Below are 25,741 nucleotides of genomic sequence, written 5' to 3'. Positions count from 1 at the left end.
TAGTTGAACTTGGTATTGATCTTATTCCACTATTCACTGCAATGGCACTTAGATCTCCTCTAAGTACCGTACTACGTAGTCTGGTCTTGATCCGCATCTAGTACAGTGCAATCTTAGGTACACTGCAACTGATCTAACATCCATCCATCCATATTCCAACCCGCTGAATCCGAACACAGGATCACGGGGGTCTGCTGGAGTCAATCCCAGCCAGCACAGAGCGCAAGGCAGGAAACAAACCCTGGGCAGGGCACCAACGTAAATGACCTAACAGTCTATCTATATTTAACACAACAATTTTTGTTTATTATGTACTTCTGCCTTATGAAGTAAATAACTACATTTCTTATAAACACTCTGAATTAGGGCAGTTTGTTAAATAAGTACTTTTGATTTTTAAAGATACCCTTCAACCATAGGTTTTTATAGTTTCCTTTCTGTAAGAGGCAGTTTTGATATTTTTGGGAGATCTAAGTTTATTTTTTGAGACTTCTTCCCCTTTTAAGCCCTGCAAGGCCTGGTGCATTCCAGTAGAATTTTTATTCATCTGTAAGAGGTGAGGCCTATTCAAGGCAGGCAAAGGAGACCTGACTTGGCTTTGTCTTTAGAAGGCCTTACACTCTCTGTTACTATGGTTTTGACTTCAAATCATAATAATATCCTATTCCTGTAGTGTGACCTCTTATTTGATTGATAGTTTTTGGTCCCTAGTTCTTTTAATTTTCTGTAGAGTTTACAGTAACACTGTCGATGAGTCTAAATAATAAAAATGTTGAAAATTTTAGTGATAGGAGTTAAATACTTAAGTTATGTTTATACTATGGTCATATGCAACACAAAACATCAGGAAGGATGAAGGACCCTTAGACCAAGCCAGGGCCTTCACTGTGTGCCTAAAGATAGGCCTAACACCAGGCAGCCTGAATCTAAACTCTACAGGCAGGATTTGACTTTCACAATCCTAAAATGGGGAACAAGCTTTTGCAGATTAAAATAAATTTAAATGTCCCAAAAAAACTCAAAAATTCCTTCAAGAAGAAGGATACACGATCAAAGCTCTAGCTTGAGCGATAAGGAAAATGATAAATGTATTTAAAGGATTTTTGATAAACAAAAAGCATCAATAAGTCAAAAATGAGACAAAAATTGTTTTCCTGAAAAGCTAGCCCAAAGCTAACAATTCCAATCTGATATCCTATACTCAGAACCCAAAGACAAAGCAAAAGTAATCAAAAACCCAGAAAACCCAAAGAACAATACTCTCCAGCCTAAAATATAAGGGCTGAAGGTGGTCCTTCAACAGTAAGGTAATAGTGGACCCACCTTTTGGGGTACTACCCACAAAACACAAGGAACAGAAGAAAATACACACTACATAAATAATAAATAAGAACAGTAAATAACAAAATATATGTAATAACAAAAACATAAATAATACAAAAACAACGACAATAACAATAAAAAAGAACATAAACCAAAGAACAATCCCTGTAACATAACACGATCAAAAATAATTATGCTGTCCAAAATCATGCAGTGACAGAGATCAGTGGGCACAGACTTAAGCAGGATGACTAATTCTGAGATTTTTAAGCTAAGTGAACAGAAATAAAAACTTGAATAGACTATGGGTTGCTTAAAATTTCAACCCACATTTAAAAACTCAGAAAAAAAATGAATTAATTTAAATATATGTTAATAGAATTAGCATTACCCAAGTAGTCATTGATACAATGGCAGAATTCTTTTAACAATGTGAATTATATACAAAATTTTAATAGCTTTCATATTTCCTGTGATTTAACATTTTTATAGCTTGCCCTATGCAAAATGTAATACTTAAATTCAAATACTAAATTACTTTTGATTTGATTTTGATGCATAAAGCACAAACACACTATATTAGAGGTAACAGTTACACTTACTCCATTCCACAAGCTGGCTCAGGTGAAGATGCTGTTTTTTAAAAAAATAGGCTTACCATTACAATTTTACAGTGTCAGATAATTTGGATGCATCAATTTTGGCATAAGATGACTTGTGGGTTTCTAGAACATCCTCAGAAGAGTTAGAGAGGGACGCTGTGGGAGTAGCAATTGACTCTCTCTCCTCCAGTTCCATTGATTTTGAAGATTTATATGGTTCAGTCAAGGCAGAAGATAGTCCACATTGCACTTTGATTCACCAGTCTGTGCATTCACTTTTTAGAACCAATACCATCCATCCATCCATTTTCCAACCCGCTGAATCCGAACACAGGGTCACGGGGATCTGCTGGAGCCAATCCCAGCCAACACAGGGCACAAGGCAGGAACCAATCCCGGGCAGGGTGCCAACCCACTGCATAGAACCAATACACTTACAGAAAAAAACACTTTCAGATAGATGATGGTTTAGTAAATGCAGTATCACCTGCAATTTTACACAAGAATCATATCCCAAGGTAACAAAAACCTTTATAACTGATTGATTTTTTAATTCAAACAGTTCACTCCCAAGCTTGGTGTTCTATGTTGCAGACAATTCATGGAGCTTGTGGGCCTGCACCTCTGCAGCTCCATAGTGCTAAAGAGAATGCCTTTGAATTTTTTTAATTTCTAGATACTCGTGATTGGAGTTGTATGTGTGTATATATTGTGACGCGTAAGTCCCTGTCTTGTGCCCCAAAACACGAGGCTGAGTCTCTGTACTTTAGCAAAACCTGCTTTATTCATCTTGAAACAGGAACAGCATGGTTATTTATCGTAACGGGATCTACCATTCTCCTATACACAGACATAACAGTCAGGCAGGATCATGTCCAGGTTAGTGGCCAAGTAATACCGTTCCCTGCATTTATAATGTTCCTTGCATCACCCATCAAGGACAGGCACTTATAGCACGACCATGATCAGCTCGGATTTGCTTCCGTGGTGCTCCACTGCAGCGCTGTGAGCCTGCTATTTCCAAGGCAACGGCCAAGCAATCGCACTTCAGGGCACACTTCGGTGTGTCGTCCTGTTGGGGGGCAGGGTCCCAAAAGAGTTCAGAAACCTCAAAAAAAAAAATATATATATATACAGTACATACACTAGGGGCCTCTGCCCCTGCTTACTTTGCTTGCCGGGCGCTACGCATTAGCCACTTCGCATATCTGCCGCTCGCATATGGGGAAGCAAATGTACAATTTAAACAGATCGTTATTTTCATGGGAATTGTTACATATGCATAATATGTGAATTTCCCATTGGGATTAATAAAGTATCTATCTATCTATCTATCTATCTATCTATCTATCTATCTATCTATCTATCTATCTATCTATCTATCTATAACTATTTTACATAACAGCGAGTAATTAACCATAGTAAAAAAGAGTAAAACATAATAAATTGAAAGAAAATTATGTTTCATGTTGCGTTAGAGGTATTCATTACGTTATACGTTTTTGTTCTGTTTGGCTTTGAAATTAACACGCAAATACTTTTTAAACTTACACTTTTACTGTAAAACCAGTAAAAACTATTTTTTGAATTAACTTTTCATCAATATCGCATTGAATTTTGAGTCTGTGTTTGGACTTACATCGTGACAGTGCAACGTATTACTGCACGTGAGTGAATATCGAATGCTTGTCCCCGTGATTTGTTAAATGTCATAGCAAAAGCTATTCTAACAGGAAACTGTAAACATTTTAATACGAATGGCATATCAAGCTCTGCTTTGGTGTCTAATGTTATCCGCAGAAGATGTACTACATTACCATTCTTGTCGCCTGTTAAAATTTTACATGTCAGAATTGTTTGACCAATTTTGAATACAACTTATCTTTTCCTATTGCATAGCCCATCACTCAGATATAAATTACGTAATAACATTACGATACATCCTTCTTTCAACAGTAAATCGGCCAGTGGAAGACCGGACAGTGTTAACGGTTGTAAATATTATACGGGATATTGTAAGTTGATGTCTTCATCTTCCACACCATCACCACCAAATGTTTCAGCATAGTCTATTGATACACATTTAACCAATTTGCCATGTAACCAATTGACAATTTTCACATTAATTTGTTTGACTTCATCATTTCTTGGTGCTAGGATTGCCCGTGTACTCATTTCTTGTGTTGATAAGCTTTCGGAATGAAATTCTTCAATAAGATTTGGACATAATAAGTCTTCTTTTATTGGGAACTTAGAGTGAGGAAAACGTAAAAATTATAAGAGTGCAGGAACTGTGTCTTGTGATGAATTAAGCTCACAAACAAAGCATAAAGGTTTGGGGATTAGCCCCTTGTAATATTTTTTTTCTGGTCAAAATGATAAAGTAATTTAAATCAGACATTTGACAACAGTGCTCGTTTCTGCCGCCCTTTATATAGTACAAATTATTCAAAATGGCTACAGGAAATGATTAAAGCAGGATGTGATGCCATCAATGGTGGTCGGTGGTGATGTCATCACTGGGGGACTGGAAGTGACGTCATCAATGGTGGTCGGTGGTGACGTCATCACTGGGGGACCGGAAGTGATGTGGTAAACTGGAGCCGGAAGTATTGTTGGTTTTGAATTACATTCTGTGAGGGTATTTGTTTCATTATTTGTCTTCTTTATTTCTGTAAGGTCAGAAAAGCCAAGCAAAATGACACCTTTTATTGGCTAACTAGAAAGATTACAATATGCAAGCTTTCGAGGCAACTCAGGCCCCTTCTTCAGGCAAGATGTAATCTGTAAGGTCAGAAAGAGAGGCATTAATACCATCATACAACCCCCCATCTGATAACCATTCACTCACCTCTGGGCCTTTTGATTGCCTCCTAAGCGCACGTGTGTGACAGTCTGATAAAAGCATTCACATGAAAGAAAGGTGAGAGGACTGTGGGTGTGATTGAAAAATGGTTGAGAGGAGGCAGGACTTGAAAAAATCTCTTGGCAATAGTCTCATCTCAAGATTTTCTTTTATAATAGATATATAAAATATATATATGGTATTTAAAATTATGATTCACTTTCAGCAGCTGTATGACTTGTGTATAGACTCTTTCCCTGAATCTCCTGGTGCCACTGCCAATAGTTCCATAGTAATTGCCAGAAAGAAAAAGTGAAAAAAGCAACTATGCAGGATGGTGGTGGTCTTTAATAATATTGTTTGCTATTCTAAGACAACGAATGTTTTAGATATCCTGAACAGAAGGCAACTAGGTGCTGTAAATGTTCTCTGCTATCACCACCAACCCTCTATGGTGCTTCTTGATCCTAATGTGCTGTACCAGAATGTGATGCAGCCAGTGTGTGCCAGTAGAAGTTACTCACTCATCAACAAAAACACTATTTCCTGTTTAAAAAGCTGGAATTTGACAGGATGGTGCATTTTGGGCAGTAGGTGTCCACTAAAAAAAACATTTTGATATATCAACATTTAAGAGTAAAAAAAACACTACAGAAAAACTAAATACCTCAAAATCTCAAAAATACCTTGATGGATTTGATTATTTTTTAATTTGTTTTTATTTGTCATTAATAGTCCTCTAGCAAGTGGTACATTCTAATGCACTGCATGGAGCGTGCTGGTTTAGGCAAATGTAGGCTATGTGCAGAAGAAAAGTTCGTCAAAGCTCAAAGAAGGCGGTTTTAGCAAGTGCTTGCCAGGTGCTGTAGCTGTGAGAGTAGTCAATTTCATATAACTGATCCAGTAAGAAAGGCATTTAATATATATTACCCCACTACATCCCTTAATTTTATCTGCAACTTTATGCAAATGACAAAGTGGGGACTACAATTCCCATCAACCAGTCTGCTGCACGGTTAGAAACGGGAAAAATATCCCGCAGTATTACTGACCACTTCGGCAGACCAGGCATGTGTCACATATGACAACAAATTAGTACATTAGAACATTAGAACACTGTAGACGACAACAGGCTATTCAGTCCAACAAAGCTCGCCAGTCCTATCCACTTATTTCTTCCAAAAAAACATCAAGTCGAGATTTGAAAGTCCCCAACGTCTTACTGTCTACCACACTATTTGGTAGCTTATTCAAAGTGTCGATCGTTCTTTGTGTAAAGTAAAACTTCCTAATGTTTGTGCGAAATTTACCCTTAACAAGTTTTTAACTGTGTCCCTGTGTTCTTGATGACCTCATTTTAAAGTAACAGTCTCGATCCACTGTACTAATTCTCTTCATAATTTTAAACACTTCAACCATGTCACCTCTTAATCTTCTTTTGCTTAAACTGTATAGGCTCAGCTCTTTTAATCTTTCCTTATAATTCAACCCCTGTAGCCCTGGAATCAGCCTAGTCGCTCTTCTCTGGACCTTTTCTAGCACTGCTATGTCCTTTTTGTATCCTGGAGACCAAAACTGCACACAGTACTCAAGATGAGGCCTCACCAGTGCATTATAAAGGTTGAGCATAAACTCCTTGGACTTGTACTCCACACATCGTGCTATATATCCTAACATTCTGTTAGCCTTCTTAATGGCTTCTGAACACTGTCGAGAAGCCAATAGCTTAGAGTCCACTATGACTCCTAAATCCTTCTCATAAGGTGTACTCTTGATTTTCCGACCGCCCATTGTGTATTCATCTGAGATAATCTGATTGCACTACATTTTTTGTCGATGCATAGCCTTGCATTTTTGAGAAAGCAAACAGTGCTGTTCACATGCATATCGCCATTAGGTTTGCAATACCAATCAACAGTTTTAAGCGTTTGATTGAGCAAAGTCCCAATTGGACAGAATAAGGTGAGATTTTTTTCTATAGCTGATGAAGATGTTGTTTTTCAGAATGTTAAAAGAAGAGAACAGAATGGTACTATTGAGTGAATAAAAGTAATTATGGATTTATAAGAATTTTGATTATTCCAACTAATGATTCTCAAAGTAGACATAAAATCCCACAACAAAGCTGTTACAACAGATCACACAGTTCTGAAGAAAATGACTTTGATGCAGCATTAATATATACTACACAACAGTAATGCCAACAGCACAGATTATATATATTTTTCTTACAAAATACATTTGTGAAAACACTACTACTGTAAATATTGAAAATAGGTATGTTTCAACCTTCGTTCTCCGAATATTTAATTCTGAAATATTCTCCAAAGTCTTGATAAAGTCTATATATTGAATTTTTGTGAGCCAGATTTCATCACACCATGTATTTTGTTTGTCTCTCTCTCTCTCTTTTTTTGTTTTGCTTTTTTCCTCTTACTTGTTTCAATCAACTAAGCTTCAGCAGATAAATATTTCATGACAGAAGTGATTATATTAATATAAAGCATTGCTCCGTTGCAAGTCAGGAGGAAGAAAACTCACTGGGCCAAGGAATAACCTTGTCAAGGAGCTCTCAGTGCTCCTGTCTGAGAAAAAGGCGATTGATTTCTGTGTATAACTCCAAATGACAACCTAGGGGAGCAAACAACTTTATTTAAGGTTGGCTTATAGGATTGTGGGCATGTCTAAGAATCATGTTTAAAAAGCAATTCTGTGTCACAGCCATATAGCAGCAGGACAGGCATATGGAGCTTATCTAAAACACTATTTTGATTATGTTCTTATCCTATGACCTATGAGTAATCTTCTTCCAAACTGCAAACTATTTCCCCGCATCAGTAAGGCATCATGAAATCTGACAAGCAGCATGCCTTCTACACAGCATCATCTGCAGTGCTGCATTTCTTTTTTATTTATTCTGTCAGGGGAAAAAAGAGTACAAGGGAATAGGATGTATGATGCAAATAGTTTCTCTTTAGCTTGTTGTCCAGACATATAAACAAATTTTATCCAAATGATATCAGTAGTGTTTGGGTACAAATATCTTCTGATTACACTACAGCATTTAATTTATTGTTTAATAGTGTGTCATGGGGAGTCAGAGGGTCTTATTAAAGAACTGGAGGCTCACCTTTAATGGGATGCCAGTCCATCGCAGAGCTCTCTCAGCACACAGTCACAGTCACTCTGACCAATGTACAGCTGCCAGTTCAGCTATCAAGTACATGTTCAGAAGTTGAGGGGAGCCAGAACTGAACCCATTGCTCACTGCACCACCATGCCACCAATACAAATGTAAAATTTGATCTAAATATGCCTTGAACAGAAGGACAGTCCTCTTTGTTTAGTTCCATAAAGGTCTGTCAAGTATCCTAATTTTCTGCCGACTTGGGAGAACATATGGGTGCTTTATTGTTACCTTATTGTAATATGTATGTACTGTATTTAAAAAATCTTTCATTAGTGAAAATCTGAAATCCCCTAATCATCCTTTTCAGCTTACCCACTTTGGCTCCAGAAACTCTTTTTGATGTATTGTACATTGTTGATTGACTCTTGGCATAAATCCTCACAAGCTGTTCTAACTCATTAATTAAGATCCAACCAGCTGTAGAGCAGAGCCACTGATTATTGTAGCCTTCCAGCACTTGAAACTGATCATCATGGATACCTTAGAGAGTTACCAACACGGTGTTTTGCAATAAGTGAAAATCCAGTGGCATGACCAAAAAGAGAAAAAGGCATTCTATGATCAATAATTATCACAGGGAGGACGGTGACTTTGACTTTAATGTGCGCTGCATTTAATAGATGTGCTGCCTCTGAACCTGGTGGATAATCTGCCATATAGTAATGACACATTATTCAGGCATTGACATCACTTCCATAAGGGAGTACTCTTTTAAAATTGCTACTGTTTCCTTTGGTACTGTTCAAAAGCATGGGCGTCTCCAATAAGCATAAAGTCAAGGACATTTTCTATGTATAACTCTTCCAATATGGACCCCAATGCAGAACCAACACAATCAAGTAGGCAAAGGATTCATGCCACTGAAATTTTCCAAGACATCCATGTAATCTGAATTAATTTTTAGAGCAAGATAGAGAGCAATGAGTCAATCTACTCTATACCTGGACCATGAACTAAGAGGACCTACCAAGCAGCAAGTCTTTTTATTTATTTTTTTTTTAATTTCTAAGAGTTAGTGCACAAAAGGGAGAGAGAGATGGGTCATCTATAGTATTCAGTGCAATGTAGTAGGAATAATTCCAATATGAATGATTTTTTGACTTTGCACTTTAGCCAGACTTAATAACCAACATCATCAGAATGGATATCACTATTTTTCTTTCCCCATCAAAACTGAGTAGGAAGTAACACACTTTGGCAAGTGCAACTGTAGGAGTTGATACACAGGTACGCTTACTCATTGTGATAAAGGCTAAAGGAATTCACTTAACTTTTTCTAAACTTATCCTGATAAAATTTCATGGTGGCAACATCTTGAGCTGGGTAGACCAGGTCACCCAAATCTCAACAGCTTTCAAATCCTCTGGGGGAATTTCCAAATGTTCCTAGGCCAGTTGAGAGATACAATTCCTCCAGTGTGTTCTATCTCTGCCTTGAATCATGTTCCTGATGCCCCTGCTGGGGAAACCCTAACTACATTCCTAAACCCAAACTTTACTGGCTCCTCTCAAACTAGAGAAGCATTGCTTTACTCCCTGTTCCTCACACTATCACAGAGAGTGAGCCCAGCAATATTACACAGGAACCTATATTTGGTCATAAGTATTGCCAACTTACTCTTTCAGTTGCTACCCAAAACCCGGCACCTTAGATGAGGATAAGGATATAGGCTGACTGATAAACCATAATCTTTGCTTAAGAACTTCACTCCCTCTTCATCATCATGGTGCACTACAAGTGTTGATGCACAGATTCCTTGGTCAATCTCATAATCACCACTACCATTGCTCATGATAACATGGAGGTATCATGAGATACCTGAACTCATGAACGTTGCTCCTCTTGTTTTAAGAGAACAAGCCATTTTTTCCTGGAAGAAGACAATACGATTTCTTGTGTTGATTCTCACCCGAGCTGCATGACATGCTACTGCAATCTACACCAGTTGTCATTTGATATTATAGTCTGGTGATGCAAAAAGGACAACATCTCCAAAAAGCAGAGATACAACATTCATGCTCCAAACCTGCATACTCTCTAAAGCTCAACTGTGCCTTGATAAATATCAATGAAAATCATGAAAAGGAAGAAGAAGAATATAATGCACTATTGGCACATATTGAATCATCTTGACTTAATACCAAATACATGAACACAAAAATCTCAAATCACAAACGCAGAGTCCAAATAGTATATGGGAGCGCTTTAATACAGTACAATAGGGTATACCATCATTTGTGCTTTCCAAATAAGCAAAGTACTTGTAAATAGGATTGGGAAATTCACATGAACCCTTAAGATATTTTTGCAAAGACAATGAGTTGTTTCATTGCTCCATGTCTAAAATGGAATCCACTTTTAATCCTGGCCATGTATTTTAGCTATTAAAAGGAATCTCCATTATATTATATTATATATATTATGGGGTGCCAAACAGGCAAATACATTGATTTTCTGAATATATAAAGTCAGCGTCGGAATATATAAAGTCAAAACTTGAATATATAAAATCAACTTCGGAATATATAAAGTAATTCCTGAATATATAAAGTCAAAACTTGAATATACAAAGTCAGCTTCGGAATATATGAAGTCAAAACTTGTTTCTGAATATATAAAGTCATTGTCGGAATATATAAAGTCATTATCAGAATATATAAAGTCAAAACATGAATATATAAAGTCAGCGTCGGAATATATAAAGTCATTCCTGATTATATAAAGTAACTGTCGAAATATATAAAGTAATTCCCGAATATATAAAGTCAAAACTTGAATATGTAAAGTCAGCTTTGGAATATATATAGAGTGAATCGACTCAGGCACGTGTTTAGTAAACTCTGTGGGGTCCTAATACAGTGAAATGTAATAAATTAACCGAAAGTTAGTCAAAATGTTAATAAAAATAAATTTCAACTAATCTTTTAATATAATATTTGTGCTCCTCTTTTTTTTTAAGCAATATATTTAATTTTTCAATGGGCGCGCTATGAGACATTCCTCACAAGACCGACCAACTGTGACAGAAGTTTCAGAAAAGCGTTGTACAAAAAATACAATAAGAATTAGTAGTTTTTGTATTTTGCAATGGATAGTAACACAGCAAGGCAGATTGTGAGAAATTTACAATCTGAGAAAGAATTCTTGAGGTTCAGGAGGATTTTACAGGTACGTACAGGCTGTAAAGCAGAAGCGCTGTATAAACAAACTACCTAAAGTAAGAAATTTTCGTTCTTTGCCCTGTGGCGGAGAACAATCAGGCTTATGTTTATCCAAATGATAACAAAACAGTAAGCTTTTTTCTAATTTAAAGTGTTTTGCCCTTCTACCGGTTGTGATTTTTTTACAGTGGGACACAGCTAATATAACTAAAATTCTTCCGAAATTAAACGGTTCATTTGGCTTTCGGTAGCATGTATATTTGAATGTCTTTATTTTAGAAAACTTCTTGGATCAGGAAAGCCGTCAGTAGAACATCCAACGTTTTCCAAAGAAGTGATACTCCTTCTAGATGCTGAATGCCAGAAAGTGCCCAGAGCTGCAGTTAAAGCATGGCTGTTTGAGTCTGGTCATATCAAGTCAGTGGTGGAATTCAAAGTGTGTTGGGATGAAGGCATGGTGATGGAAGGCTGTTCGTGAAGCGTTCAAGCCAAAGATTGATACATGCGGGATAGTATTGTATTTCTTTTGTATATTTCTTTCGCTGGAAGTGCATATCTTGTAAATGTAAAATTTAATAAACTATTGTTTTATGTTTTATATTTAATTGTAATTATGTATTACATTATCTATCAATTTTTAATCTTAGGCTTCAAATTTTACTTGGATGTCACAGCAAACTGGTGACGCCATCCTTGACGAGCCTCCAAACATTAAATGACTTTGTGATTAAAAAGATATTTCATCAGAAGTCTATATATGTAAAACCAGATACAACAGTGTTGACTTTCCCTGAGGCATCTGTAAGTTTGTATTTTAAAAATGGTTTTATATTGGACATCAATTTATATTTGGAGATGGTCCCTGTAACAAATTAATGTTACAGGTTTGCACGTGTACGTATTCTTAATTTTACTTAGGTAGTTACCAAAGAAATGTTTTGAAAATTTAAAAATGAAGGTTGTGGAATACTTTCATTGATAAATTTAAATATTTTTACATGTGATATTATTATTAATATATTTTATTTTAGCCATCAAATTCTGAAGGAGAAATAATTGAGGAGCAGAAGAGTGAAAGAGATTTTGAATCTTTAGAAGTATGTGAATGCTTTAATATCAATATAAAATGACTTGGGTTGGTACAGCTTAATATAATAATGCACTGTTTTAAAAAAAAACTGAGACCAGTTTTTAACATCATTGGTAAATCTAATAAAGATGAATAGGTGTGAAGAGATGTTGCAGGAGTTTTCTATTTACAATATACATGGAATTTTGTAATTGTCCCAGTTTATACTGTTTAAAATTTAAAAAGTAGTCGTATTTATAAACACCTTTCTTATACACCTTTGTTTTAAGTTTCTTTCTTATCTGTTGTCCACTTTTTGATGTTTTACTGTGCCTTGATTTAATAATGAAATATCACTTTAAATTGTAAAGGCAAGTTTTTAAAAAAGAAACCCACCATCATATAGTATAATTTTCAATGCAACTTCACCGCTCTGAGAGTCTAAGTTCAAATCATGGCCCGGTAATCATGTGGAATGTGTGCATTCTTCTTTGGGCACTCCAGTTTTACTGCGATTTTGTCAAAGGATGAGGGTTAGGTTAATAGACAGTTGTAATCTATGTTAGTTAGCATGATCATTTGTGAGTGAGTTTAACCCACACTGACCTGGTATCTTGCTCAGAGTTAACTTCAACCTTGCGCCAAATGCCGCCAGGTATGGCTCTGGTGTCCTGAGAGTCATTTTCTTTATTAAATAGATTCAAAGATGGTTTACATCAGATATTTGTGTTCCGGTCAGAAAAATGCCCAAAGTCATCTTCTTGTCTTAAAGGTGATTTGTTTTCACTGTAGTACTTAGAACAGAAATGCTGTGGTTTGAAATGTCAAATTTGAAATACTGAATTGTGTGAAATGTAAAATTTAACTTTGATATTTTCCTCAAGTAGATGGAAAAAAGTCTAATCCCAGGGTTTTTCTGGCAGTCCTCTAGATGTTGATGTAATTTTTAGAACATGTTCCAATTCTGACAATAATTAGAAAACACAGAAGAACGTTCAATTTTTGGTTTATTTAGAGCAGTTCTGCAGCCTTCCTATGGAGGTCTAAGTGGTTACTTTTTTAAATAACTCAGACATAATATTTTCAATGCAGTTTATTTTTGTATAACATTCTTCTTGGAGTGTAGGCACAGATCACTGGTTCTCTGCATTTACAGACTGTTTATATATAATGGATGCACATAGATACAGAATTGTTTTAAACAGACTGGAAAACAAAACAGTCTGAAATCTTGGATAGTGAAAGATAGTGAAAGAAAACTGGTTATGTTGACAGGTCTAAACATTGAGGTTATAGTTTTGTGCTTTAATTGATTAAATTGCTCAATTTTCGGAAGCTGTTTATACTTAAAGAAGATTGCTTGATTAAGGTTTTACTATTAATTATATTTCTGTTCACTTCTTATTCAGTCTTCCACTTTTTTTGCTTTCAACCCTTACTAAACATAAAAAAGAATTTTGTTAGTTGCTTCAGCACGTCATATGTTAGGTATGTCAGGCAAGGAAATGGAAAACCTAAATAACTGAAGTAAAACTGAAACTGACAGGATGCAATAATTTGTTCAGTGTTTGACAGTGGTTTAATTTAAGTGAAGTGAACATAATTTACTCTGTGTCCAGTGGGAAAGCCAAAACATTTTTATACATTCAAGCACATTAAAATTATTTTCTCTCATTTAATTACTTTCCTTGTTGTCAGTATTTGAATGCACTTTGAAACAGTTGTGAATTTTCTTTACATTTCTTACATGAATTTTGAATACATTTGTATACAAATGTATAAATATTTACTTAAATTCATATATTAATATCAACTATACGTTGTCCACTGTATGGGGTGGCACTTTCAAAAAACATTCTGTTGTCCTTTAAACTTGTTAATAGTTTGTTTACATTTGCCAGAATATTTTGGAGGTATCAAACTAAACAGTAAAACATAAGCTACAGAAACCAATGTGCACAGTCCAACAATTGTTTGTGGAAAGATTTTATGATTTGATTAAAAGTACAGATTGTTAGTATACCAGGGACTTTTTTGTATTACTTTCAGAGTCCTACAAAGTAAAGTTAAAGTTTTGCTTTGATTGCGAATAATCAATATTGTGAAATTAATTCTACAATATTTTCCTCTATGAACATTCTTTCCATATAGTGACTATGTTAACCTTCTTGAAAATGAAGAATACTTGTCTGAAGATTCCGATATTCAAGAAGCAATTAGCAGATCATTGATGGAAGAGACACTTAAAAGCCAGCAGTATGTAGTTTAAATTAATGCTGGGTTGAACCCCAAATATATTAAAAACGTTTTTCACAGACAGTTTAAATGTATTGTTTAGCTGTAAATGTTTTATGATGTGTTCAATCAATGTATCTTTAGGATTTTCAGTAGACTGCTAGTCATAGCAAAAGGAAGCTGTAGGCCTGTGTATATAATTTACTGAGATGCAGTTGCGACAGGATATTTCAGCATAAATCCTGATGTAGAATATTAACTGAGCAATATTTAAATTTTACAGAGATACTTCATTGTCTGTTGAGCAAATACTGATGCCACTTACCACTGCAATAAATGAACATGAAGTTACTTGATTCAATATAATGCGAAGAAATGTTTGGGATGGCACGTTGAGAGCAATGAGCAGACCAAACTTTACTCCAAAAAAAAGAATTGATGTAAAAGTTACTGACGATATTGGCATTTCTGAAGTAGCAGTAGACCTTGGTGGTCCAAAACGTGAATATTTTCGCTTATGCCTGAAATATTTGAAAGATTACAGTGGAATGTTTGAGCGTGCTTCAGGGAGCAAACTTTTAAGTTGCAATTCAGCAGGTATGTTCGCAAAATTCTTTTTACTTTATTAGTTAATATTTGCCTTTATCCAATAAGATGAAAAATTCTGAGACAACAATTCATTCCATTTCTTTTTCAATTATAGCCCAGGTAGGAGAAGGGACTTGGTCACATAATGTCAGTGGTGGAATTTAAACTTACAACCTCAGTGTTTGACGTTCAAAGCCTTAACTGCTTGACTAAGTTATCGTTCTAATGGATTTTCATATAACTAAATGTTTTGCTTTTGTGACTGATTTTTATAAAACCTTTTTTATCAATCTTTCATGCAGCATTAAAGGAAAATTGCTATTTTTTTGCGGGACAACTGATAGCAATGTCTGTTGTGCATGGGGGGCAATCACCATGCTTTTTCTCCCCAATTCTTTATAAATCCTTGGCCAAAGGTCCAGAAAATACTGAAGCAGAAGTTGAGGATATTCTTGATATTGATATTCATAATCAACTTATAGAGGTATGTTCAACACAACAATCTGTTGTTTTTTTTTTATTTCTGATAAAATAGGTGCCCATGGGGGCCAATGCTGAACAACAGCAAAAAGCATCAGAAACATCTGTGAAAAAAATCTTATGCACTTCAAGTCATTTACTTGCATGCTCACAATGTCTCAAACACACATGTATTTGTACTGAAATTTTGTTAAATAATCCGCTTCCAGAAAATAGTATCATGAATGAAAATGTTACATACTCAAATGCAAGTGACCATTTCAGTTGAAGAACTGCATACCTCCTTAATTCATTGGTCACAAGTCCAGCTCAATAACCACTTATTCATTTGCAAACATTGTGCTTCATGTTATATCAACACTGCCAAGTGCTCCGAGAGACAAGTACAATTGACGATTAAAAGTTAAACAAAAGTGTGTGAAAACAATTCCAGGAACAGAGTCTGCCTCATGCTTGTGCACGTCTGAGATGTTTCAACAAGCAGAAGATTAGTTCAACTCTGCACTTTCATAAACTGATGCAAAATAATCCCAAGGTACTCCTGTTGTGGCTCAGCGCTATGAAAATAAATCTAATAATGTTATGTAGGTCTACAGTTTTAAATACTCACTTATGGTTCGACATGTTCCATTCTAATTCACAAGAGCATTTTACAGAAGTGATTTATTTAACAATATTTTAGTTAAAGTACATGGGACATATGATGTGATGACTTGATGTGGATTATGTGACACTAGTAGGGTGTGATTTTTTCATTTTTATACTTTTTTTCTGTTGTACAATGTTGTTCCCCATAGATGGCAGTTCTATCAGAAGCTTTATATCCATTCTGCATAAAAACTTTAGATTAAAAATTATCTGTGCCATTATCAACAACTACATAGGGTAAGCAACAAGTTAAAAAAAAATGGATAGAGCATTCCTTTAAATTTCTTGAATAATAAGTAGTCCATACTACAGTCCACTGTTAAAGAAAGGGTAAGTAACAATCAGACAATTACATAGTTTACATTTGGTCCAATTTGTAAACAAAAAGTACCGTAATTTAATACTGTTATGTCTCCTTCTAGATAAAAACAGCTACATCAGACACACAATTGCAAGTGGCTATCAGAGCATCCTGCATTTTAAACCTTTCCAGGTGTTTCAGAAAAATCACCTTGGAAAATAAAGGAGCTGTTACCAAAGATGTGGCACATTGGTATGTGCTACAGAGAACAAGAACTCCATTTGAAAGGTATACAATATCAATTTCATTAAGTAAATATTTATTCCTTTTTATACCCTGAAAATTCAATGTACATTTCTGAGTTTCAGATATTTATTTCATAAATTAATCAATGTGTACTTAAAATATTTTATTGTGAAAGTGTTACTTACATGTTCATTATTGTTACATATATATGTAACATATTAAATATGGAAGTAGTTATAAGAATTGGGTTTTACTGAGAATTTTTATTTTTTATTCATAGATTTCAAGAAGGACTGCAGAGCCTTGGAGTTCTTTCAGCATTGCAGCAGTTTCCACAGCAGCTTCAATCCCTTTTTATTAAATTGGAGAAAAAATTAACAGCTATTGAGGTTGAACAACTTTTCAAGTTTCGTATGTCAGAGGAAGGAAGCAACAGATATGAAGCTGAATTACTTGTAGTGGGATTTTGGAGAGACTATCTGCAAGATGCAGAATGTAATGTATAAAAATAGGCTTATTTAAACATTGATTATTATAATATTACATGTATTTTACAGGTGGCATAGTAGAATACTACTACTTCACAGTTCCACTGTTCTGAGATGGAATTCCACACCAGGTTGTTATTTGTGTGAAATTGTCATGTTCTCTCCATGTCTGCCTGGTTTAAGTTAAGTGGCATCTCTGAATTGGCCTCGTGCAATTCTGAGTTGTGGGTGCGTGCTGTATTGTGTCCTGTGATTGACCGGTGTCATATCCAGGGAATGTCCAGTCTGGTGACTGATGGTGCCAGGTTTCACCCTGGCTTCTTGAGACCCTTAACCTGATTACATGTATTTTACAATGTCATGTTATAATACTACAAAATAATAGTTATAAAATTGAGAGCTGGTCTCGGTACGACAGGCTGGTGTAATAGATGCGGGTGAGATAAAGTCCAAACGACCATAGACACGATCAGATGTCTGGTCACGGGAGGTGCCGCTATTAACTCCACGGTGGTACAACTTTGTTTGTAAACTCCCCTTTCCAATATCGAGGTAAAGATTAATTTCAAGCACAATCTGAACTCTGAAAGTACTTTAATTCCTGTTGCTGTGATTTTTCCGCAAGGACGCACATCATTAATGGCTCAAGTGATAAGAGAAAAGGACAAACTTCCCACAACGTGCAGCAAGCAAACAAAAGAACGAAAGACGTGCGAAGCCTGAACTTTCACCCATAAATATGTAGGAAAAGCGCCACAAGTGATTTTTAATATTCTGCCATTAGAGGTCGCAATTCAACCTGACAAAGGACTTTCTGACAAGTTATATTTAAACTTCATGCCAAATGTTAAATGCTGTCCCATTCATTAATCAAGGTTAGGTGTGATATTTAATTTTTTGCTTGCCCTTTTAAACTGAGACACTCAATGAATGTACTAAGGTGCATAGTGTTACGAATATTTCCTCTGTAGAAAATATAGATTTTTTCTCTGCAGCTATGCGTCAACTAAGAGATGTAAAGTTGAAAATGGGGTAACATACTATAATGATGCAGGCCACATTAAGAAGTGGTTCAATGGGGTTTATAAGAAACTATATTTAATGCTTGGGTAAAATAATTGTTCTGGTTTATTTTGGTACATTCACCTTTGAAGCTTCAGCTGCTATACATGTGGGTTGTTTACATGCTACAGAACAAATCTAGTTTTCCCCAAATTCTGTGTATAATGAAGAATGAAGCTGTAAGTTTATTGCATATCCCCTTGCAGAGTTAATTGTCTCAAATAGTCTGCACTGTACTGTTTTTCTTTTGCTACACAGTAGCCCGCCATTGGTTGTGAAGTGTAAAAATGTAAATTAAGCTACTAAAAATCTGTGCTAACTAAAGTAACTTTTTTCTTATTTTCAGTTTGTGTTGATGCAGTGACACTGGAAGAAATACTTATTTTTGCAACAGGAAGTGATTCAGTTTCTCCTCTTGGTTTCTTTCCTGAGCCATCTTTGGAGTTCTTGCACTGCAAGTCAAAATTCCCTTTGGTGAATACCTGCGACTGCATACTTAGGATTCCTCTAACCAACAATTATACTAACTTTAAAAAACAATATGAATTTTGGCATTAGAAATTTCCCAGGGTTTGGAAAGGCTTAATGATGATGATGATGTATATTACAAACATTACACATTAAGCAATAAAAAAAATCTTTTGTGGTATTTGTACATTTTTCAACGTCAGAATGTTTTATTTGCAAAAAGAACAAAGTTACACTGTGTTTTTAATTATTGTTCATATATTTGAAATAAATTAATTTTGTATTGTCAAGGAATCAGGTATTGACATCTTTAAGTTTACTATAAATATAACTGTTTATTGTTTTCTCTATTAGCATTGCTTATGGACTTGTTATTTAGGTGCAGGTTAAATGCCTTATTGTTACATTCATGACAGTGTATGAGTAAAGTGAATGGTAAAGTTATTTAATAGACTACTTCAAGTTTGATCTTTTTGTGTTGTGGACAATATCTGTGTTATGAAAAAGTCATCATGGGCTTAATTAAAATTGTTAAAGGTTTTTTTTTTTTAACAGTAATTTATTGGCCAATACTTGGGTTATAAAGAGGCTCAGTTTCAGATCTTTTTATGATTCAAAATAACACAATACATTTACAGGTATATAGGACTCTTCTCACTACTCAAAGCGATTACCTGTTAAGAAGTGCAGATGACATGGTTACAATGGGCTACAACAGGCAGTTGAGTAGGTTTTGTGGGGTTATTTTTTCAGAAACAATACAAAAGGAAGAAAAAGCCAAAAGTTTGATATTGGAAACTTAAACAGTTTCAAGGGCTACTAATTTAAGTGACTTGCACTGAAGACAGCTGTGTTTCTTCATTTATCACAAAAAAAGAATACTGAAAATACTGTTTTCATTGCTATTTTAAACTTTTACTTATACAAACAATATAATTGTAAGTAGACATATTGTATATTTAGTAGTGTGCCATTCATTTTAGCAAGAATTTACATATCTTGACAAAACAATATCCTGTCATAACAAAACTGCAGGTACTGTACTATTTAATGATACATTATTAATGTAAATCGTTTTAACAAATTCAACATTTTTGACTTGTATGTACTTATGATGAATCACTAGTAGAACTGTTATTATTTTCCAGAAAATCACATAGGGGAATTCAGGGTGCTGAATTCCATGATTCCCATCATCAGACAATGGATTGACTAAGTTTCGTAAATGATTTTCCTCCTGATTATCAAATGCAAGTTCCAAATCATACACATTATCAGAAAAATTTGTATAATCAGACATGGGACCAAAAAGGTCAATACCATAATTTAAATTGTTGGATTCAAGCACTTCTTGACAAACTGAATTTTCAGAATGTTGCAATATGCCAGTAGTCCATAACTGAAGTGGAGACAAGTTGTGTTCAGTACTAAGACTGTGATGATTCCACTGGTTAAAAAATTCTACTAAAGCTCTGTTTATTCTTGGCAGGAAAACATAATGCAGTACACGGATATTGTCTGAGTTTGTGCTATCTAAAATACCAAGGTTCTCCATAAAAAGAAATATATCTTTAAAATATGGAAACAAAACTTCAGTTCAGTTCAGACCACAATCTTTCAATTCTTTGATTATGAACACTTTGGCCAACTATGTAGCTTCCTCTGTTGACACCTCTTTTAGCAATCATAAAGTGAGCTACATCAATATTTTCGCTTCCAGCATCTGTACGTACACAACATGGTAATCCAAATCTGTTTATACCATCCTGAAAAAGCTGAAGGACAGTGGAAGACTTATTGTTGTTGGCACATTGCAGGTAGATTATGCATCTACTGTAGCCATCAACACAGCCATGAAAGATGAATTTCCAAGGGCTTAATTTGTGATTGCCATCCACGTGCCTATAATAAATAATATATATGTTTTAAATACATGAATTAGACTTTAAAAAAAATAAAAAAAACTTTCTTACCAAAGTTGATTGGGTATACAAATATTATATGTTCTTCTTCTAATACAATATCGTCTTCTTAGAGCTCTTGCTACAGGATCAATCAGTCCAAGCCGTTATCTTATTCTCCAACGCTGAATTCTAACTCCGCGACTTCTTAAACTTCCATATATATATGTCTCTCCAGAATATGGTGTGGATGACAAAATATCTATTATTAACTGATCCAACATTGCATTAGACATTACACTGTATTTACCATAGTGGGCAAGATCCAGTTGTTGTCTGTGGTTGAATAGTGTTCGAATGCTCACACACATCATTCTTGAAATTGATGTCCAAGAAAATCCTAAATCTCGTAAATACATGACATGAGTTGGATTAGTGTTGTATCTGGAGAAGGAACATTAACAGTTATAACCTATTGGAGCACCATTAAACAATACACGTTTGCACGTTTCTAAACAATGTGAGTCTTTTAAAACAAAACGATTTCCACATTACAGACTACAAATACAGTAACAGTCTGAATGAGTGTGATTGTGGGTGTGGGTCCTGTGATGTACTAGTTTTCCATCCAGAACTGTAATGTAACTGTACCCAGTGATGGTGAGCCTGGTGCCTCTGCCACCCTGATATGTATTATGTGGCTTTGAGAATATTAACTTATGTTAATAGCCAACCCCTAACCCCATGTATTTTAGGTTCCTTCAGCTGTTCAGTTGAAAACACCAAAATTAAAAATCGACTCGATCAGATAGGTATGGCATAGTGGTTAAGGGTATATTCTTCACTACTGGCTTCCATGACTGACATTGTATGTTCATGAGAAAGTTACTTTACCTGCCTGTGCTACAATTTGATAAAGAAAAAAATACATTAATAAAAAAATTTTAACCTGATGCATAGCGCATGTTGCAAGTAGCCTTAAAAAAAGACGCCAGCCAAATAATAAGTAAAAATAATGAAAATTCATACGTATATCGTGTCCATCGCATGACACTCGCATGAGTGCAGTTTATTACCATCAATTGATTTGACACGAACATCTTTAAGATGTTAACAAAAATTAGAGAATCTAGACAAAACCAATGCACAATAAACCTCACAATATGTAAACACTGGTATATACATGATGGCATATAATAATAATAATAATAATAACAAATTATCTTGGTCGACCTCCTTGGATATTATGTTGCAAACTAGGCGAAATTATAACCATTACGCATTCTGGATGTGCACCCCCTCCAAGAGAGTATTTGTTCCGAAAGTGAGCCGTAAATACGATTTAGAAATTCAAAAAGCACATCTAAAGAGGATAAGAGAGTTTCATGATGTGTATTTTCGGAAACGTATGTATTACCGGCCAAGATAAATGCAAGAATGATGTTAAGATGTTCCTCGGCACATCTAGATATGTGCTCCAAATGATTTAGATCAAGGGAACATTGGGAAAGTTCACAAGTAAAATGGTGTAGTTCCATCAAATACTCTCTAATTTCTGTGCTTGTCATTTTACTCGTACTAGTGAAAGAAATCTTTTATTTTGAGTAATGGTTGCGGTAAACTTACACACAGAAGCCACTCAGAGTCAATTGGGCTTGTGAGGTTTGACCAAAAATGAGCCCATACAAAAAGAATAAATAAATATAGTGTTCAAAATGCCAGGCACATGCATCATTTTCAAAACATTAACCGGACAGTGTTTTTTTAATATATTTTTCTGAATACGTTTTTGTTAACTTATTTCAGTTTTTTAGTTTACTAGAAATGTACCTGAGTCGTTTCAATCAATATATTTTGACTTTGACTTTATATATTCAGGAATGAGTTTATATACTCCTATGATGACTTTATATATTCTGACAATGACTTTAAATATTCCAAAGCTGACTTTATATATTCAAGGTTTAACTTTATATATTCGGGAATGACTTTATATATTCCAGCGCTGACTTTATATATTCAAGGTTTAACTTTATATATTCAGGAATGACTTTATATATTCCAGCGCTGACTTTATATATTCAAGTTTTGACTTTATATGTTTGGTTATGACTTTATAGATTCCGACGCTGACTTTATATAATCAGGCTTTGACTTTATATATTCGGAAGTGACTTTATATATTCCGACGCTAACTTTATATATTCAGGAATGACTTTATATATTCTGACGCTGACTTTATATATTCAAGTTTTGACTTTATATATTCGGGAATGACTTTAAATATTCCGACGCTGACTTTATATATTCAGAAATGATTTTATATATTCCAATGCGGACTTTATATATTCAGGAATGACTTTATATATTCCGAAAATCATTGTAATTGCCTGTTTGGCACCCCATAGGGCACTGTATAATAGATATATAAAAAAAACAGCCAAGGGGATAGATATATAGATAGATAGGAAGAAAAGGCACTATATGATAGGCAGACAGGGAAGCTGCTATATAATAATAAAATTACTGTTATTACTATATAGATAGACAGGGAGTTCAGGCAGGCAGGTAGAGAGGCAACGGTTAAAAAAAAAAACAAACATTTTCTCCCTAGCAGGGAATCGAACTTGGGTCTCTAAGGACGGCAAGCCTGCTGCGCTCTGAGTCAGCAAATTTTAGCGTTACGCCACGGAAGCTGTCATGTCATTCTTGAACCTTTTGTGAAAGTGTTTATTTGATTTTTGGGCTTCAGGCTTCACACATTTTATAGTTTATGCCTACATTTTGTAACATTTATTACTAAAATATGAAAAAGTTTCTGTTTTAACAATGTGTTTACACAGATTACTGTAGAAACGGGACACATATGAAATGCGTGTGTTCCATATAACAATCTATTATTTCCACTCTGAAACTCCACTTCACTCCCAGATAATCAATCAAGGCATGAGCTGGGTGAAGTTCGTGCATGTTCTAAGTCGGTGGGGGGATGGAATAGCCGGCTGCTTGCAGGTTGTGTTTATCAGCACATTTAGATGACAAAAGACGCTGGCGGAGAGGTGCGAATAGATTTAAGAAGCGATTTAAGGTGGGCCGGATCTATGAGTTTTTTTGTAGGCTCTGGTAATTTTAGTGTTAATGCAGAGTTCTGCTGCCAGCTCTTTCACACCAACAACACCAAGGACTGCATGTAGCATGTTCAATAGTAAGCACCTCAAGTCAACTAATAATATTAGCCCCTGATAAAAAAAAAAATTAAAACATTGTATACAGAAAAGTACTCAGTCACATAGTGCTTCTGATGCATTTGATTAACTAATGGCACTATAACTGAGGCCAATTGACTTCCAAAATTCAAAACAAGCCACATTACTATTTCAAGGAAAGTGCCACTCGAATGAAAAGGATCAAGAATAAAGAATATACAAAGAATGCAAAATAAAAAATATGAAAAATAAAAATAAAAATAACAAAATAACATAACAAGCCTATGTAATCCAGATCAATCTCTGTTTGCTTCTAGGCTGCCTGCCCTTTGGTTGACATAAGCAGGACCACACCATTTCCTATTTAGACCTCCTAGCAGCTCTCTGGCATTCTTGGGGAAATCTCTCCTGTAACAAATTTAATGTTTTCTATTTATAGATTGCCTTAAGGGCAAGGAGGTCTGTCATTCACTGGAGGAAGTGCAGTTCAATAAATAAGCATGTTCAGGGACAACCGTCATAGAAGTAACCATATCTCATTGGGGTTTTTTTCTAATGGTGGCAGGACCACTTTTAATACATGCTTATGGGACAACACCCTATATATGTTAAAGTTTGCTATACTTTAAAGTTCAATAGTTGACAGGCACAACATTCTAACACCTCACATATTGCTATATCACACAACTGTGTCTCTTCTTTTGTGAGGAGAAGGTCAACAGATCATAACCTTGAACATTTACAGAATTTCTTTCATCTAAAAGCCAGACAGAGGAGGATCTATACATCGGTTTCTGCAGCACGCCTGATAATGCTGGAAAGACAAAACCAAATGTGAAGCTATGAGGCTAACAATTAATAATCAAGAGCAACAAAAGGCACCAATCGAAAGGGCATTGAACCATAGTAGTACAGTGATCTGGGCCAAGTTGCTTCCAGTAAATGGACAAAAAAGAAAGGCATTATATTGGCCACAGACACCAAGCTGAGAGGTTTCAGCATGAGATGGAGTGATGAGGTGCAGGCCTGCAATGCAGTCTCAGCAGAACACAATACAAGTCTTGAAAGCAAAATAGGCAACAGCATAAAAAGGGTGCTGGGTGAGATAAAACAACAGATGTACCTGATAAATGGAAAGGAAGCAGGCAGCAGCAGGAAAAGCTAATAGTTTAAAAGGCATCAAGGTAGCTATGAAATTAAGAAAAGGCAAGTGGTTCAAAAAGTAGCAGTAACTGACAGATAATGTAGCAGCAACAACAACAACAACATTTATTTATATAGTACATTTTCATACAAACAAGTAGCTCAAAGTGCTTCACATAATGAAGAAAAGAAAAATAAAAGACAAAGTAAGAAATTAAAATAAGACAACATTACTTAACATAGAATAAGAGTAAGGTCCGATGGCCAGGGAGGACAGAAAAAACAAAAAAACTCCAGACTGCTGGAGAATTTAATAAAATCTATAAAATAAAATAAAATAAAATAAAAGCACCACATAAATATATAAAATGCATGACAAAAGAACATTTTACTCTTTTTCAGTTTGTATAGATACTTATTAAAGTACAAAAAAAGTTCATTTAGAGAATACTAATCCTCAAATTACCTAGCTATTAAAGAATAAGTTTGGTATTTCTCGAGTTAAAGGTATTTATTTCAAAATCATGGGGTATATGATTTTACCACATGAAATTGTTTTCTAAAGTGAAGCATTTGTTATATATTAAAAAAAAAATCTCTAGCCTGCTCCTGTGCTTTATAATGGAGGTAAAGGGCTCCAAGGTCAAATGTGAAAACAAAAGCATTAAAACTTAACTGAATATAAGCTAAGAGTACTGAATATTGAACTGCGTCTTGAAATTGCCCACATATTGCAAACCAGCACATCCATAAAATTTTATGAAAGCAAAAAAGGAAAAAAACAA

At 35.0% G+C, this 25,741-nt stretch overlaps 1 protein-coding gene and 2 long non-coding RNA genes across 3 annotated transcripts; all 3 read left to right on the top strand.

The window, feature by feature from the left end:
* The first annotated feature begins 11,858 nt into the window (after window positions 1–11,858).
* LOC127529553 (uncharacterized) lies at window positions 11,859–12,218 on the top strand. Its single transcript, XR_007936179.1, has 2 exons — window positions 11,859–11,922; window positions 12,153–12,218. It is a non-coding gene; the product is annotated as an uncharacterized LOC127529553 (long non-coding RNA).
* Window positions 12,219–15,071: 2,853 nt separating this feature from the next.
* LOC127529538 (G2/M phase-specific E3 ubiquitin-protein ligase-like) lies at window positions 15,072–19,229 on the top strand. The gene is made up of 4 exons (XM_051933347.1): window positions 15,072–15,497; window positions 16,564–16,730; window positions 16,969–17,183; window positions 18,585–19,229. The coding sequence occupies exons 1-4, from the start codon at window positions 15,360–15,362 to the stop codon at window positions 18,794–18,796; spliced, it is 732 nt and encodes a 243-aa protein (XP_051789307.1). The 5' UTR covers window positions 15,072–15,359; the 3' UTR covers window positions 18,797–19,229.
* Window positions 19,230–22,445: 3,216 nt separating this feature from the next.
* Window positions 22,446–23,133, top strand: LOC127529552 (uncharacterized). Its single transcript, XR_007936178.1, has 2 exons — window positions 22,446–22,631; window positions 22,817–23,133. It is a non-coding gene; the product is annotated as an uncharacterized LOC127529552 (long non-coding RNA).
* The last annotated feature ends 2,608 nt before the right edge of the window (window positions 23,134–25,741 follow it).

The sequence above is a fragment of the Erpetoichthys calabaricus genome, chromosome 1, assembly GCF_900747795.2.
Source record: "Erpetoichthys calabaricus chromosome 1, fErpCal1.3, whole genome shotgun sequence".
Lineage (NCBI taxonomy): Eukaryota > Metazoa > Chordata > Cladistia > Polypteriformes > Polypteridae > Erpetoichthys > Erpetoichthys calabaricus.
The sequence above is the reverse complement of the archived record's forward strand: the minus strand, read 5'-3'. Positions and strand labels throughout refer to the sequence as shown.

Excerpts from the sequence above, each read along its gene's own strand:
- LOC127529538 (XM_051933347.1), top strand. The coding sequence starts at position 15,360 with ATGTCTGTTGTGCATGGGGGGCAATCACCATGCTTTTTCTCCCCAATT. Across the intron at positions 15,498-16,563 it reads TTCATAATCAACTTATAGAG|ATAAAAACAGCTACATCAGA; the intron begins GTATGTTCAACA and ends GTCTCCTTCTAG. Across the intron at positions 16,731-16,968 it reads ACAAGAACTCCATTTGAAAG|ATTTCAAGAAGGACTGCAGA; the intron begins GTATACAATATC and ends TTTTATTCATAG.